The 14037-nt window shown below is 37.2% G+C and overlaps 1 protein-coding gene across 5 annotated transcripts; it reads right to left on the reverse strand.

Annotated features, from left to right (window-relative positions):
• Positions 1 to 8767: 8767 nt before the first annotated feature.
• LOC107774589 (serine/threonine-protein kinase 52) lies at positions 8768 to 13877 on the reverse strand. 5 transcript variants are annotated; one of them, XM_016594170.2, is made up of 7 exons: positions 13779 to 13877; positions 12624 to 13041; positions 10913 to 11034; positions 10567 to 10772; positions 10289 to 10463; positions 9958 to 10092; positions 8768 to 9139 (listed from the first exon to the last, which is right to left on the reverse strand). In XM_016594170.2, exons 2-7 carry the CDS (start codon positions 12991 to 12993, stop codon positions 8933 to 8935), a joined length of 1215 nt encoding a protein of 404 aa, XP_016449656.1. In that variant the 5' UTR covers positions 12994 to 13041; positions 13779 to 13877; the 3' UTR covers positions 8768 to 8932. The 5 variants fall into 5 exon arrangements, with proteins under 5 accessions (XP_016449656.1, XP_016449660.1, XP_016449659.1 ...); XM_016594174.2 differs by having other exon boundaries at positions 13591 to 13805; XM_016594173.2 differs by having other exon boundaries at positions 13515 to 13794.
• Positions 13878 to 14037: the final 160 nt, after the last annotated feature.

The raw sequence follows: 14037 nt of genomic DNA on the forward strand, positions 1-14037 counted from the left end.
GGAACAAGTCGAGAAGCCTGGATGGAAACTTTTCTTTGATGGAGCCACAAACATGAAGGGCGTGGGGATAGGAGCAGTACTTATTTCTGAAACAGGGCAGCACTACCCTGTTATGGCTCGGCTTCATTTTTATTGTACCAACAACATGGCTGAGTACGAGGCATGTATTCTAGGTTTGAGGTTAGCTGTGGATATGGGTGTCCAGGAAGTCTTGATCTTGGGTGACTCGGACCTCCTGGTGCACCAGATTCAGGGAGAATGGGAAACACGGGATTTGAAACTCATACCGTACAGACAATGTTTGCATGATCTTTGTCAACAGTTTCAGTTGGTAGAATTCAAGCATATCCCAAGGATCCATAATGAAGTCGTCGATGCTTTGGCTACTCTAGCATCAATGTTACATCATCCAGATAAGGCTTATGTGGACCCTTTACAGATTCAGATCCGTGATCAACATGCTTACTGTAATATGGTGGAAGAAGAACTGGATGGGGAGCCATGGTTCCATGATATCAAATAATATATTAGGATGGGGGTATATCCGGTACAGGCCACTGGTGATCAGAAAAGAACAATTCGACGATTGGCAAGTGGATTTTTCTTTAGTGGAGGGGTATTGTACAAAAGAACTCCAGATTTGGGATTGCTAAGATGCATAGATGCTAGACAGGCCACAACTATCATGACTGAGGTACACTCCAGAATTTGTGGACCGCATATGAGTGGGTACGTTCTGGCAAAGAAGATTCTCCGAGCAGTTTATTACTGGCTCACTATGGAACGGGATTGCATCAGTTTTGTGCGTAAATGTCATCAGTACCAAGTGCATGGAGATTTGATTCATTCTCCACCATCTGAATTACATACAATGTCTGCACCATGGCCTTTTATTGCTTGGGGCATGGATGTAATTGGGCCAATCGAGCCAGCAGCATCAAACGGACACAGATTTATTCTGGTAGCCATCGATTATTTCACCAAGTGGGTTGAAGCGAAAACTTTCAAATCTGTGACCAAGAAAGCAGTGGTCGATTTTGTGCATTCAAATATCATCTGTCGGTTTGGGATTCCGAAGGTGATCATCACAGACAATGGTGCTAATCTCAACAGTCATCTAATGACGGATACATGTCAGCAGTTTAAGATTATACATCGCAATTCTACCCCATATCGCACTAAAGCGAATGGAGCAGTTAGGAGCCCGCCTGGAGAACAAAGGAGTACTATTTAAGATTTAGTTTTCAAATTCTTTGCTTTGTTCATTTTGAAGTCAGGAGCCCGCCTGGAGAACAAGGGAATACATTTCAAGTTGAAGTCAGGAGCTCACCTGAAGAGCAGGAAATACATTTCAAGTTGAAGTCAGGAGCCCGCCTGGAGAGCAGGGAATACTTTCAAGTCAGCAATCAGGAGCCCGCCTGGAGAATAAGGGAGTACAATTTAAGTTTTAGTTTTCAAATTCTTTGCTTTGTTTATTTTGAAGTCAGGAGCCCGCGTGGAGAACAAAGGAATATATTTCAAGTTGAAGTCAGGAGCCCGCCTGGAGAGCAGGGAATACATTTCAAATGCAGCAGTCAGGAGCCCGCCTTGAGAGTAGGGAATACTTTCAAGCCAGCAATCAGGATCCCTCTTGGAGAACAAGGGAGTACAATTCAAATTTTAGCTTTCAAGTTCTTATCGATATTTGGTAATGTGGTCCATTTTACACGTACATCTGTGCCCAGCCACCAAACTGGGGCAGAAATTTTTTCCTTGTTTTGTCTATGTTAAAGTCAGGAGCCCGCCTGGATAGTAGGGAATACATTTCAAGTTAGCAGTCAGGAGCCCGCCTGGAAAGCAGGGAATACATATCAAGTTCAGCAGTCAGGAACCCACCTGAAGAAGGGGAAAACATCTCAGTTTACAATTCAAGATGGCAACAAACGGATGTTTCCGAGAGAATGGAGGATAACAAGGCAATAAGAAACTCAAGAGCAAGCTTGAAGATATAGATAGGACTTTTGTAATCCATAGACCATAGTCTAGTCTAGCTTCTTGTTTTATTTTGACATGGTGTAATAAGGGGGTTCAGTAAGCAGTAGCAGCAACAACAACAACAGTGGAAGCCCAGCTTCGTGGTAGTCCCAGCTACCAAAACTTCTCGAACTACACTGACCTGATTCCTTTTTAGCCAAGGATATGTAGGCAATCTCGGAAGCAAGGTGCGGTCAAATCTTTCAAAGATGCTTCCCACGGAGTATTCAGACGGGCAAAAATCGCTCGTATCCGCTTACTTTATCTTTGCACGAAAACTCTCCGTGTTTCCGCGCAAAGAGGGGCAACTGTGAGCACGTGATTTTTGCTCTATATGTATTACTCCAACAAATTCAAAACAAAATAATTTCTGTCAGTGTGTGCAATTTTGGGGATTTTCGTGGCATTTTCTGGTAATTGTTTGCATTTGTCAGTGCATTTTTATTTTTATTTAATTAATAAAAATTGCAAAAAATATGTTGCATTTGCATTTAGGATTTAATTTTACAATTTAGGATTAATTGATAAATTAGTTATTTTATAAAATGGGAAAAATCATAAAAATAGTTTATTTTGCACTTTAAATTTTTATTTTGAATTTTGGTAGTTTTTACTTTAATTTGGTTTTTAATTATTTGTAGTAACAATTATTAGGGTTAATTAATTTAGTTTGGTAGGATAATTTGGTTTAGGATTTAATTTAGGTTTTAATTTTAATTTTGGAAAAAAGAAAAAGATTTTTAAAAGAAAATGAATTGAAAATTAATGGAAAATTGGAAAAAAGAATTGAAGAGATAGAATTGGGCAACCTTCAGTTAAAAGTGACCAGGCCTAAAGCCATTTTCCCCGTACCCGTCCGTTTGACCCAGGCCCAGACCGTCCAACCCGGTCCAAACCCCCCAGTACCATACGATGCCGTTTCAGCAAGCTTGATCTGGGCCGTTGATATTGCCTAATCCAACGGATCAGAACTGGGGGGGGGGGGTTTAATATATATATGTCCAAACGCATCGTACCGCCCCTCATTTCATCATTCCAACACCCCTGTCTTCAGAGACCTGCCCTCAAACCCTAGGGACCGCCGCCCCTTTTTCCACCACCGTCCGGTGGTGGAGCCACCTCCAAATGCCACCAAAATCACACCCTATAGCCTCTTCACTCCCCTCTGTCCAAATCTCAACTTGGTTTTCTTCGAATCCCCCGGGAACTTCTCGAATCTTGATCTGAAGAGAATAACCCTAAATCCCAAAGTCCAAATCAATGGGCCCGTTTGAAGATTTAAGACCGTAATAGACGTTATTCATGTATTTTTGCATGAAAACACACAGTTAGGGTCTATTCCGGTCAAGAAATCGAAGAGTCCTTCAAGGTTTATCAAGTCTGCTTCGGGCCAATTTTAGGTATCTTCCTTGTTTTTTTTTATATTATTTAACTTTTCTTCTATTTTTCTGCTTCGTCTCCTCTTCTTGGATTATCTTAGTTGTACCAGAGTTTTGTTGTTCATGCATGGTTAATTCAGAATTTTTTCTTAATTAGTTAATTAGTTCGTCTAATAGTTTAGTTAATTCCCTTTACTTGTGTTAATTAGCAGTTAGTTTAGATTTTTAATTATGAAAATTATTCTCGTACTTGGATTATGCTGCCTTTCAAAGGCTTATAGAATTTAGGGGTTTTAATGTATGATTTGGGCTTTTAGTTGTTGCCGACCCATCTTACAAATGTAGCCCGTTTAATTTGGTCTATATCCTTGGGTCAATTTGACCCGTTTGGATTTCTGAAGTAATTTTCAGCGGGTTAAAGGGTAATTTAGGTAATTGGTTTAGGGAATCTTATGTAACAACCTTAGGAAGCTTCCAGGAAAGGGGTTTTGAGACTGGTTTTGAAATTCTGAAAATTGCATTAGGGGTATGGGAGCTAAAATCAAAATTGGAAAAGGGTTAAAATGCAAATCTGAATTCTTCTAGGCTACCCTAATAGCTTGCCTATAAAGGCATCCTAACTTGACATTCAAGGCAGATTTTAAAAAAGGAGAAAAAGGGCTGAAAAGCACAAAGGGCTGGGGAATGATTCTGAAAATACCCTGAAATTTCTGTATCTCTTGGGGTGGGAATTGGTTCTGAATCTGCTCCCTAATCTTAAGTTTCAACTGGAATTTTAAAAGGCTTCAAAGAACTCTTGTTTTATCTGGGTAAAAATGGTTTAAAAGCTGAAATTGTTGGGTCTTTTAAGCTGTTTGATTTGGTTTTACTGTTGATCTCTGCTGCTACACCTGCTAGCCTTGTATTGCTCTAAGCTAATTCTCAAGCCTTTTGTTTATCTTTGTTGTAACCAGGTACTCATTCGACCTCAAATGACATGTTGAAATAGGAATGAGAATGATGATGACACCATGTTTTATGGCAATCTATTTTAGATTATTTTTTGTATTTACGTGAGCCTGTTGATTAACTTGTGTGTATTTTGATAGCTGATTCGAGTGGCTATAATACTCTACTGAAGCCGCTAAGTGTTGTAGTTTTAATGCTAATTAGTAGTAAGTTCTGACTTTAGGATGCATAAGATCGATTGTTCTTTGAGCATGAAGCGTGTTATGTTGCAATATAGGAAAGTCTCTTATTTGTTTTAAGCGATATCAGCCAGTGCCTGCTTTCTTTCCAAGGTCTGGAGCTGGGCAGTTCCAAGGCCATTGTTGATAAATGAAGTCTTTCTAAACTTTAAATTGTTTTCTTTATTGCTGGAAATTCGAATTGGTGACTTTAAATGGTGAAAACAACCTGCATATGAGTTGATAATAACCAAGAATCGTAACTTCATGTTAGTATGTATGTTAGCATCAAGAATGTGCTTTGCCTTGGCTCAAGGTCGTTGGCGTTTGTTCAAACTCTAAATCTTCTTAACAATGTAGTTTACTTCAGGTGTTAGTTTTAAATCTTAAAATCGGGCCGCTATCGTTGGCCCATTTGTGATTAGTTTCCCCTCCAGCAATTAGACCACCAATCTGGGCTCCATGTTGAACCCATCTGATTCTCGTGCTGGGCAGTCAGCTGATGGGCTCACGGCCAGCCTGAGCCCTCCCCAATCAAATATTGGTTTTGCTTGTTACTAGCTCATTGGCTATTAAAGTTTAGCTTAAACATTGGCTTAAAATAGTTAGAAATTCCCTCATGTCTTTTAATCAATTAATGATGCTCATTAATTAGTCTGGGGTGAGCTATATTATATGTTACAAGTGGCTCGCAGCCTTCATGAGTTAGTTCAAAACTATTTTTTAATAAAATGATTCGAGATGAGCCGTGCCAAACAAAAATGGTAAAATGTACGACCCTCATTTAATTGATTTTGATTTAATCCTTAGAATTCGAGAAGGGCCATTTAGCAAATTTCCATGGTCCTCGCAAAGCTGAAACGTCTAATTGCTTTAAGCGCGTATTTTAATGATATTATCTTCCTAAACTCGGGTGTGCATTTCATGTGACCCAACCCCAAATCCGAAAACGTTGAATAAAATGTGTTCTGGACCGCGGGTGCATTTCATGTGGCGCGATCCAAAGGCACGTTTTAAACGACGTTCAATCTTCTTTAAAAATCAATTAAAAGCGGATTTAAAGTTAAAATGCATATAGGTTCAAAATGTTCTAAAATCAGATAATAGGCCAATTATAACAGTTGAGCGACCGTGCAAGGACCACGAAACTCAGGAATGCCTAACCCCTTCTCCCGGGTTAACAGAATTTCTTACCCGGATTTCTAGTTCGCGGACTGTTAAACAGAGTCAACCCTTTGCTCGACTCGGGATTTGAACCGGTGACTTGGGACACCATAAATCTCCCAAGTGGCGATTCTGAATCTTTAAACAAATAAATCCCGTTTTGATTGTCCTTTAATTGGAAAAACTCCCTTATCCTTATACCCTTTACGGAGTGTAGTAAAAAAGGAGGTGTGACAGTAGGGCGACGAAAGGCTACTTCAATGACGAAAACAGCCGGAAACTCGAGAGGGTCACCTTTGGAGAAGCGTTTGCTGGTAACCAAAGCCTCACTCTGATTATGTCGTGAGGCTGACTGAATCCAATCCATAAACCCGGAAATGAAAGGTTATTCGTTCCCTTTCGTCAAGTAGGCATACGAACCACGTATATATATATATATATATATATATATACAAAAATATATACAAATTTTATACATTTTTCGGCTATTATTTTTACAGCGGCTATACAGTGTCATTTTTTCATAACTTTAAGCAAGTACCACCAAAAGATATGGTGCGGCGGATGAGATTGTTCTTCCTTTAGCCAGAGGTCTCAGGTTCGAGCCTTGGGTATGAAAAAATGAAAAAACCTTTGGTAGAGAGCGCTCCCCCCTCCCTCCAACGGGCAAATCTACATTGCCTATAATGGGTGCTTAAGCACCCATTGGTTTTGGACACAACACTATTACTTTATATATATATTAAAAAAACTAATAAATTCATATAGATACATATTAGTTGAGCACCCAATCTAAGTAGTAATTTTTTTCAAAAATTAAAAATAGTTAAGCACCCATAATTTATAAACTCTGAATCTTCCACTGCCTCTCTCCCCTCCCTCCCCCCCCTCCCCTCCCCCGAATGGGTTCCTACACAGAGCGAATTAATCTGGATATAGTCAGGTTCCAATGTGAGTATCGGATATTAGGTGGAAAAAGAAACTCTAAGCAAGTAACATGACATTTTTAATGATCAAATTTATTCTCTTATGTAGTTTTTTCTCTCTATAGTTGATACATGCTGGTTTTGGACAAAATTTTTATCAACAATCAAGAGAGCTTATAATATTTTTAGTTTTGTATTTGTGAGTACCTTAGTTAAGAATATTACAGTCTATGACTTTATGCACTAGGTAGTATTAGAGTCGAACAAACTGAAGTTACCGAACCGAATAAATCGAAACAAAAAAAAAATGCATATCACACTGAATTTAATTAAGTATGATATTGGTGTAGCAATTTAAGAAATCGAATATCGAAAATGTTTAAATATTATACCGTACTGACTCACAGCACGATGAAGTAGGGCGGTTGCAATTGAATCAACATCAACTACTATAAAAATGCAATTGATGTCTTAAGGTTTATCTAATAAAAATCAATTAGTAACACTTGGCATAATAAAAGGTCCTATTGCGTGCACGAGTCCTATATTATCATTACGTCCAAGACCGTCTGATTATGAAACTATTGTATAGTCCTTGTATATGACAGGGTAGAATGACAACGTATATCATTAAGTCTGGACCATGTTTGATTATGAAGCTACTATAGTAATCCTCTATGACAGGGTAGAAAATGACAGTTTCTTTAAAACTTGCGCACCTCGGACTAACTATTTTACTAGGTGTCTATCACCTCCAACAAATAGTTCTGTCCACCAAAAATTAGAAAGATGGAAGGAAATCACTTAATATTTTTTTATCGGACTCAAATCCTTATCTGCCGTAGTTTCATCCCACTTTATTGATTATTAGACGACGAAGGTTGATTTTACTTGTGTTGGATAAAGTCTCTTATGCAGTAATGGATCTACATGGATACTTATGGGTGCTCAAGCACCATTACCTTTTACCAGATTTAGTAAATTTGTATAGACAAGTATAAAAATATTTAGATAAATATTGAGCGAACACCAAAAACTAAACTCATTTTTACTTTTTTTTTGGAATTTTAATTACTGAGCGCCCATGATTTCAAAATCGTGAATCCGACACTGCTCTTATGTCCTCATATGAAATAGGATTACTAGCTATTCACCTTGATTACCTAACTTATTCACAGTGATCAGTCAAGAAATTCCTCACACTAAGTAGTATTATTTTCTCGGTATGTACAAAAAGAATTCTCCTATTGACATTGATATTTAAAGATAAAAGCTATTTCGAGTATTAAATATGGATAGACCAACCTCTATGGAAGATGTGGTAGGATCAAGAGAATTGTGTCATGTCTCAATGGTTTTATGTGTTGGAATCCACTTAACAATGCTCCTACTCCAAAAGGACCAAAACAGATGCTCAATGTTGGGGGATAATGCCACTCATGGTAAGAAAGATTTGGCAAGCACAACCACTTGATGGACAGACAACATATCCCACGGCCCAAATGGAGAAGAAAAGCCACAAGCTTAGATTAGGTTCCTTTCTATCTCTCTTTCATGACGGTGACGATTCAACCCAACTATTTCATCTATTACCTGTATGATAACTCTGCCCGCCAAAGCTTAAACAAATAAGAAAAGATTGCCTAAGTTTTAAAGCCTATTCTCCAAGGTTTGAATCCATTTCATTGGATTCCTTACTTTTTCGGATAGAAAATATGCCACAACAAGAAGCTAGCACCATAATTTGTACTATTTTTATAGGAATACGGAGGGGGAAATGGCCATAGATAGCATTGTCCCAAAATTATGAAATCTCATGTTCAACTAAAACAAACTCTGGTCTTACCATTGCCTCCTAGCACAACAAATATTTAGGCAGACTCTGGTAGGTATCCGAAATTAGTTCCTACATAGTAGTTCAAAGAGAACTCATAACTGGGAAATTCTTGACAATACCTAAAAGCAGGTATATACATTCCCAAAATTATTCAGTAAAAGATGTAGCCAACAATATAGAAGTACAATTGCAGTGCATCCATATCAAGGAAGAACAATGAGAGGTTTTCATCGATGCAAACTATCCCGACAAACAGATAAATCTTTGTGAAAAGATCAAATATAAAACTCTTGAACTTTTCACCAGCTATGTTCATTCGCAAACAATTGGAAAAGAGTTTCCAACATTCATGCTCAAAAACCTTTCAAGCAATCCAATGAATTAACAGTACAATTTTTCATCAATTTAACCAACCAACGGGGCTAAAGAAAAATATAGGAAGAAAGATTATGGACCCCTGGTAGGAGCAAAGCAGAAACAGCCACCAGCTTGGTCTTCGGGTATCATTCCTCCTCCTTTGCTCGTGTCAATTGCTTCCAACAATTTCACTACCTCATCCATTTCAGGTCGTTTGTCTGGATTCGCGTCCCAGCATTTCTTCATGATATGTGATAGAGAACTTGGACAACATCGGGGAATATCTGGTCGCAAATTCTGCAAAAATTGTGAATAATTTAGGACCGGATTGTCTTTTTTACCCATAAAGGAATGATTTAGGCTGGATTGTCTTTTTCACCCATAAAAAACCTGGAAGATAACAGTTTCTAAATGACCAGCATTAACTCATGAATCATGATATAAGCAACGAGTGAACAAATGCTCTAGTACTTAAGTGCATGACTACTCAAAGGCATAATAGCATCAAAGGTATTTTGACATGGATCGAATAATAGCAAAGATAAACAACCCATCAACTCCTCAGTAATGATATAGTGTTAGCCGTAATACTCCATAAGGTTGATTTGCATCAGAAAAGAGCTAGGTTCTACGACATCTATTTTCTCATCCGATTACTTAATATATGTGAATCAATGAATGCATACTTGAGTACAAGTAAATCCATATCTCATAACATGATTAGTTTCAACAAGCGAGTCAATAAGAAACTGGTTGGTACGAGTCAGAAAACTTAACAGATTATAAACCAAATGTGAGAATATGCACCTTGCAAAGGGTGACAGGAATGGAGAAATTATTTTCTTGCACGTAAAATGGGAACTTATTACTGGTTTTTATCCACATCCGATGGTTGCATAAGAGAAAAGCTACCTCGAAATTATAGTAACGCGATGGAAATAATTATACATGTACAGAAAAGGAAGGGCGACTGCATATATAGGTTTCCACCCTTTAATATATAATGAAGATTATATTTTTACTAGTAATTCAGAGGAAGCAAGGATGATTTGATTTCCCAAGAACAAGCAAAAACATGGTGTGAATGACAGCATAAACTTTTAAATCAGACAAACCTGTCTAACAACTGCAGAAGAAACTTCAGCAAAGCTTAGATCTGGATATGGGAGATCACAGCAATAAATTTCCCATAAGCAAATACCAAAGCTGTATACATCACATTTTCTGTTGTAGGGCTTGCCATCAAGTACCTACACATTGCATTTAATCATAGTACAGAAAAATTAGATTGATGTGACATAGAAATTACATTAAAGCAAATATAAGAAGGATTTTCTTGAAATATATCGCACGGATGTGAGATAGGAAGAGGGTAGACAGGTGATGATATCATGCTGACATGATATGACAAAGCCAACCCAACAGCTCCAGTAAAAGTGAGAATACCTCTGGGGCCATGTACCCAAGGGTTCCAGTTTCCCCAGTCATGTCCTTGGGATTTTGTGCTTCAACTCGAGCAACTCCAAAATCAGCAATTTTTAGAGTTCTATTAGTATCTAACAACATGTTTTCAGCTTTCACATCACGATGTACAATCTTTTTTGAGTGCAAATAGCTCAGCCTGCACAATTTCAAGAAGAAAATAAACATTATTTTCTTTTGATACATAAGATCAAATTAAACATAATTGGGCATAATTATGAATAAATATTAGATAGACTTACCCCCTGGACAGATCAAGAGCAAGCTGAATGACAATCTTAAAGGCAAGTTTCTTTTTCCTGTTTTTGTACAAGTAGTTCTTTAATGTTCCACCAGGGAGGAATTCCACAAGAACACAACAAGCCCGAGAAGGAAGGGTGGTATAACCCTCGGAAGGATTCTTCGAAGGGATCTTGAGATTTGAAGTTCCCATAGAAGCACCAACAAACTGAAAGCAAGAATAATAATCAAATAAAAGTTCGGAACATTGAGTTATTTAATAGGATGCTGCATGCCCACATGTTTATAGCAGGATACTAATAATTTAAAGCTAAAAAGGGAGGAACCAATTCAGGAAAAAAAATATACTTTTGTAACATTTGGATGGTCAAGCTTGTGCCATACAGCAACCTCCTGCCGAAATGATGACCGCAGAGCGGCAGTTTCAGCAGCTGTGGCCATGCCATCCTCTCCCCAGTCCAACAGTTTCACTACAAAAATAACAGTACTTAAGAAACTCTTACCGGTGGTTGATGAAATTACTGAACACTTTGAGAATACCGTTGAATACTTTCATTAATTGGTAGCATTCCCCTTTCATGTAAACTTTATTCAACATACTGTTAGAAAATTTCTAGAGCTCACTGGGCTCAAGTTAGTGTAATCATGACTCTTCGAAGTGAATGATGTAATGTCATACCCAAATGTCCTCTTCATGTCCTCCACTGAATTTGTCAAGAAGCTGAACTTTCTGCCCATCTTAGGCCAATTTCGTTTACAGCATCAATATTTCCATTACCACGAAGATGCCATTATAGTGCTCACAATTCACAAGGATGTTCAAATTCCACTTTACTTTCCAAATTTACAGCTTGTGGCTATAAGTTCAAAGATTTTATATTGCACTATATCAATCTCTTTTTACTTTTCTTTTTTTTTTTTTTTTTTTGGGGGGGGGGGGGGGGGTGGGAGAAAGGGAAGGGAGCAAGCTGACTTAATCAAACCATATAATTAGTAGATCTGTTTCATTGAAGCACTGAAATATTATACCATCCTTTGGAAGTGTGCAAACTTTAGAGCATAAAGTAAGTAAATTGTATAATTAACAGTTCCACTCTAAGAAATTGCTGTAAATTTCATTGAGATACACAACTTCTTTGAAGAAGTTGGCTGCAAAAGTAGAAAATTACTGGCCTAAATAGCTTGATTGAGAAAAAATCCCCTTATAAAATCCTAAAAATCTGGATGCATATGGAGAACTTTTAACAGGTCCACTGGCCTTGCCGTTAAACCACTATTTACGCGTATATTTTCAGCCTGGACTCTGGTGAAGAAATAGGCCTTTCAGTAATAACACAATTCTGGATTGAAATAAGAGATTTACTTCTCCGTGTCTTCTTTCTTCAAGTATTAAATGCTTATGCACAACCTGGAAAAGGAACATAAGCTCACCAAGCTGTGCTACTTTTTGCCTAACTGTCAACTGTATGTTATCCTAAAAGCAGTGTTTTAAGTAATTATAATATAAGGCAAAAGTCACGTAATGCATACTGCAATGCCAATAATCCAGTTCAGTGCTTCAAACCCTTGCAGTAAATATTAATAAATCCATTTCAAACAAGTAGTAAAGGTCAACAGAACATCAACCAAGAAAACAAACTTTTATTACTAATGAAGGCCATTTATTATGAATATTCCTATAACAAAAGAAAAGATAAGGGACTTTGACTTAATTTTCTGGACATCCAAATTTGTTACAGAAAGGTTTAAAGTGTATATGGTCAATAGCCATATCAAAATTTACAGGAATCACTAAGATCAAATTCAGTACACATGCAGATGGTACCACTACAACTACAGTTCAATGACAAAAAACATACAGCTCAACTTATTTTATCGGTGATCACAATGAATATTATTTACAGTCTGTTTTACTTGTCGGTATTAAAGGGAATGCATGGTACCAAAATATACACAACAATATCAACATAAAAATAAAAAAGCGTCCCAATTAGATGCATCAATCAAGATTTGCATGAGACAAAACATATCCTGCAAGAAAGAGAGAAAGTAATGTTACCTGCAACATCTTGATTGTCATAGGTACCGCGATAAACAGTACCATAGGTGCCCTTAGCTACAAGATACCTTATTTCCAACTTTAGAGGATCAATCTCCCATACTTCCTTGGGTCTATGATTGTTTTTCTCTAAGTTGCTCGACCAAACACGGCTCAAGTGCTTTTCCAATTGAACATCCAAGCTTTTCAGATCAATTTTGTCAGCCCTGAAAATCATATCTTTGCTACTTATGCTTCCAGGACTCTTTGCTTCCATATTGTTGTCACTAAGGGTACCTACCCCTTTCAATTTCGACACAACTTCCCCTTCTTCTTCATCATTATCCAACTTAAGGACCTTCTCTTCACCTTCCTCACTTTTCAAATCCATCTTTAAATTATCGGATTAATACACACAAAGATTCAGGAAATTTCTGATCTGGAAAAAACAATTAATATCAGAAATTAGATCCACAAAAGAGCTTCAAATAGCTGTAATAAAAATAAGAGTATCTCTAATGAGCATGCAAAATATGCTTCCCAAGGCCAAAAGACATATCTAAAAGGAAAGGAAAGGAAGGAAACAATTAGAGAAACCAAACAAATAACAACTTCCCAGCCCCAATTCCAAAGTCTTTTCAAACTCTAATTCCCTTCCAAATTTGACCAAATAATCAATCAAAATTATTGTTAAAAGGAAAGTATGAACAATTCAAAGCAAATAAAAAAAGAAAACTGACTTTTAAGATCTTCAAAGACCCAACCTCTTGTTCATCACCAACCATGCCATTGGTTTTCACAAATAAGGACCACTTAAATTAAAAGAAAACAAAAAAGTAAACCCTAAGAAAACGACCCCCAGAAAAATAAAAAGTCAAGAACTAATTTTGAGGGACAAAGAAGAATACCCACAATCTGAAATCAAAAACCCATATGCAGAAATAGATAAATTAGCCATAAACAAAGACAGACGCGAAGTTTGACCAACCCCTTTTTTCTCTGCTCTGAATTTTCTTTTCTTTTTATCTTTAAAGAAAAGGTCAAAGAATTTCCTCAAAAAAATGAGAAAAGATAGAATTTTGTGGTGATTGAGGGAGGAATTGCGAGGGAGTATAAGAAAAGAGAAATAGAAGAAAGAGAGAAAAAGATGCCTATAAAAAAGGTTCCATCTTTTACCATTAACAATGTTTATGCGACAGCTTCAAGATACGAGAATAATTGTGTACTCTTTCCGTGCAAATCCTTCCAACGAAATTACCTGTAACACATTAATTCTTCTTTTTATATATTAAAACAACTTTCGAATTTACCAAATTGTCCTCCTCCGTTCTCACCTTTTAGGTTATCTTTGTTTTTCCCCCTTTATATTCGGATTTCGACTAATTCAATTCTTATTAAAAACAATTATTATCAGAACTCAATCTTCATTGACTTT

Source organism: Nicotiana tabacum, chromosome 7 (assembly GCF_000715075.1).
Source record: "Nicotiana tabacum cultivar K326 chromosome 7, ASM71507v2, whole genome shotgun sequence".
Classification (NCBI taxonomy): domain Eukaryota; kingdom Viridiplantae; phylum Streptophyta; class Magnoliopsida; order Solanales; family Solanaceae; genus Nicotiana; species Nicotiana tabacum.

Bases quoted from the DNA above. Each gene is read 5' to 3' on its own strand.
- LOC107774589 (XM_016594170.2), bottom strand. From the start codon at position 12,993: ATGGATTTGAAAAGTGAGGAAGGTGAAGAGAAGGTCCTTAAGTTGGAT. The intron at 11,035-12,623 runs GTAACATTACTT...TTATTTTTGTAG, and splicing joins TGACAATCAAGATGTTGCAG to TGAAACTGTTGGACTGGGGA. The intron at 10,093-10,288 runs GTATTCTCACTT...TGCAATGTGTAG, and splicing joins TTGGGTACATGGCCCCAGAG to GTACTTGATGGCAAGCCCTA.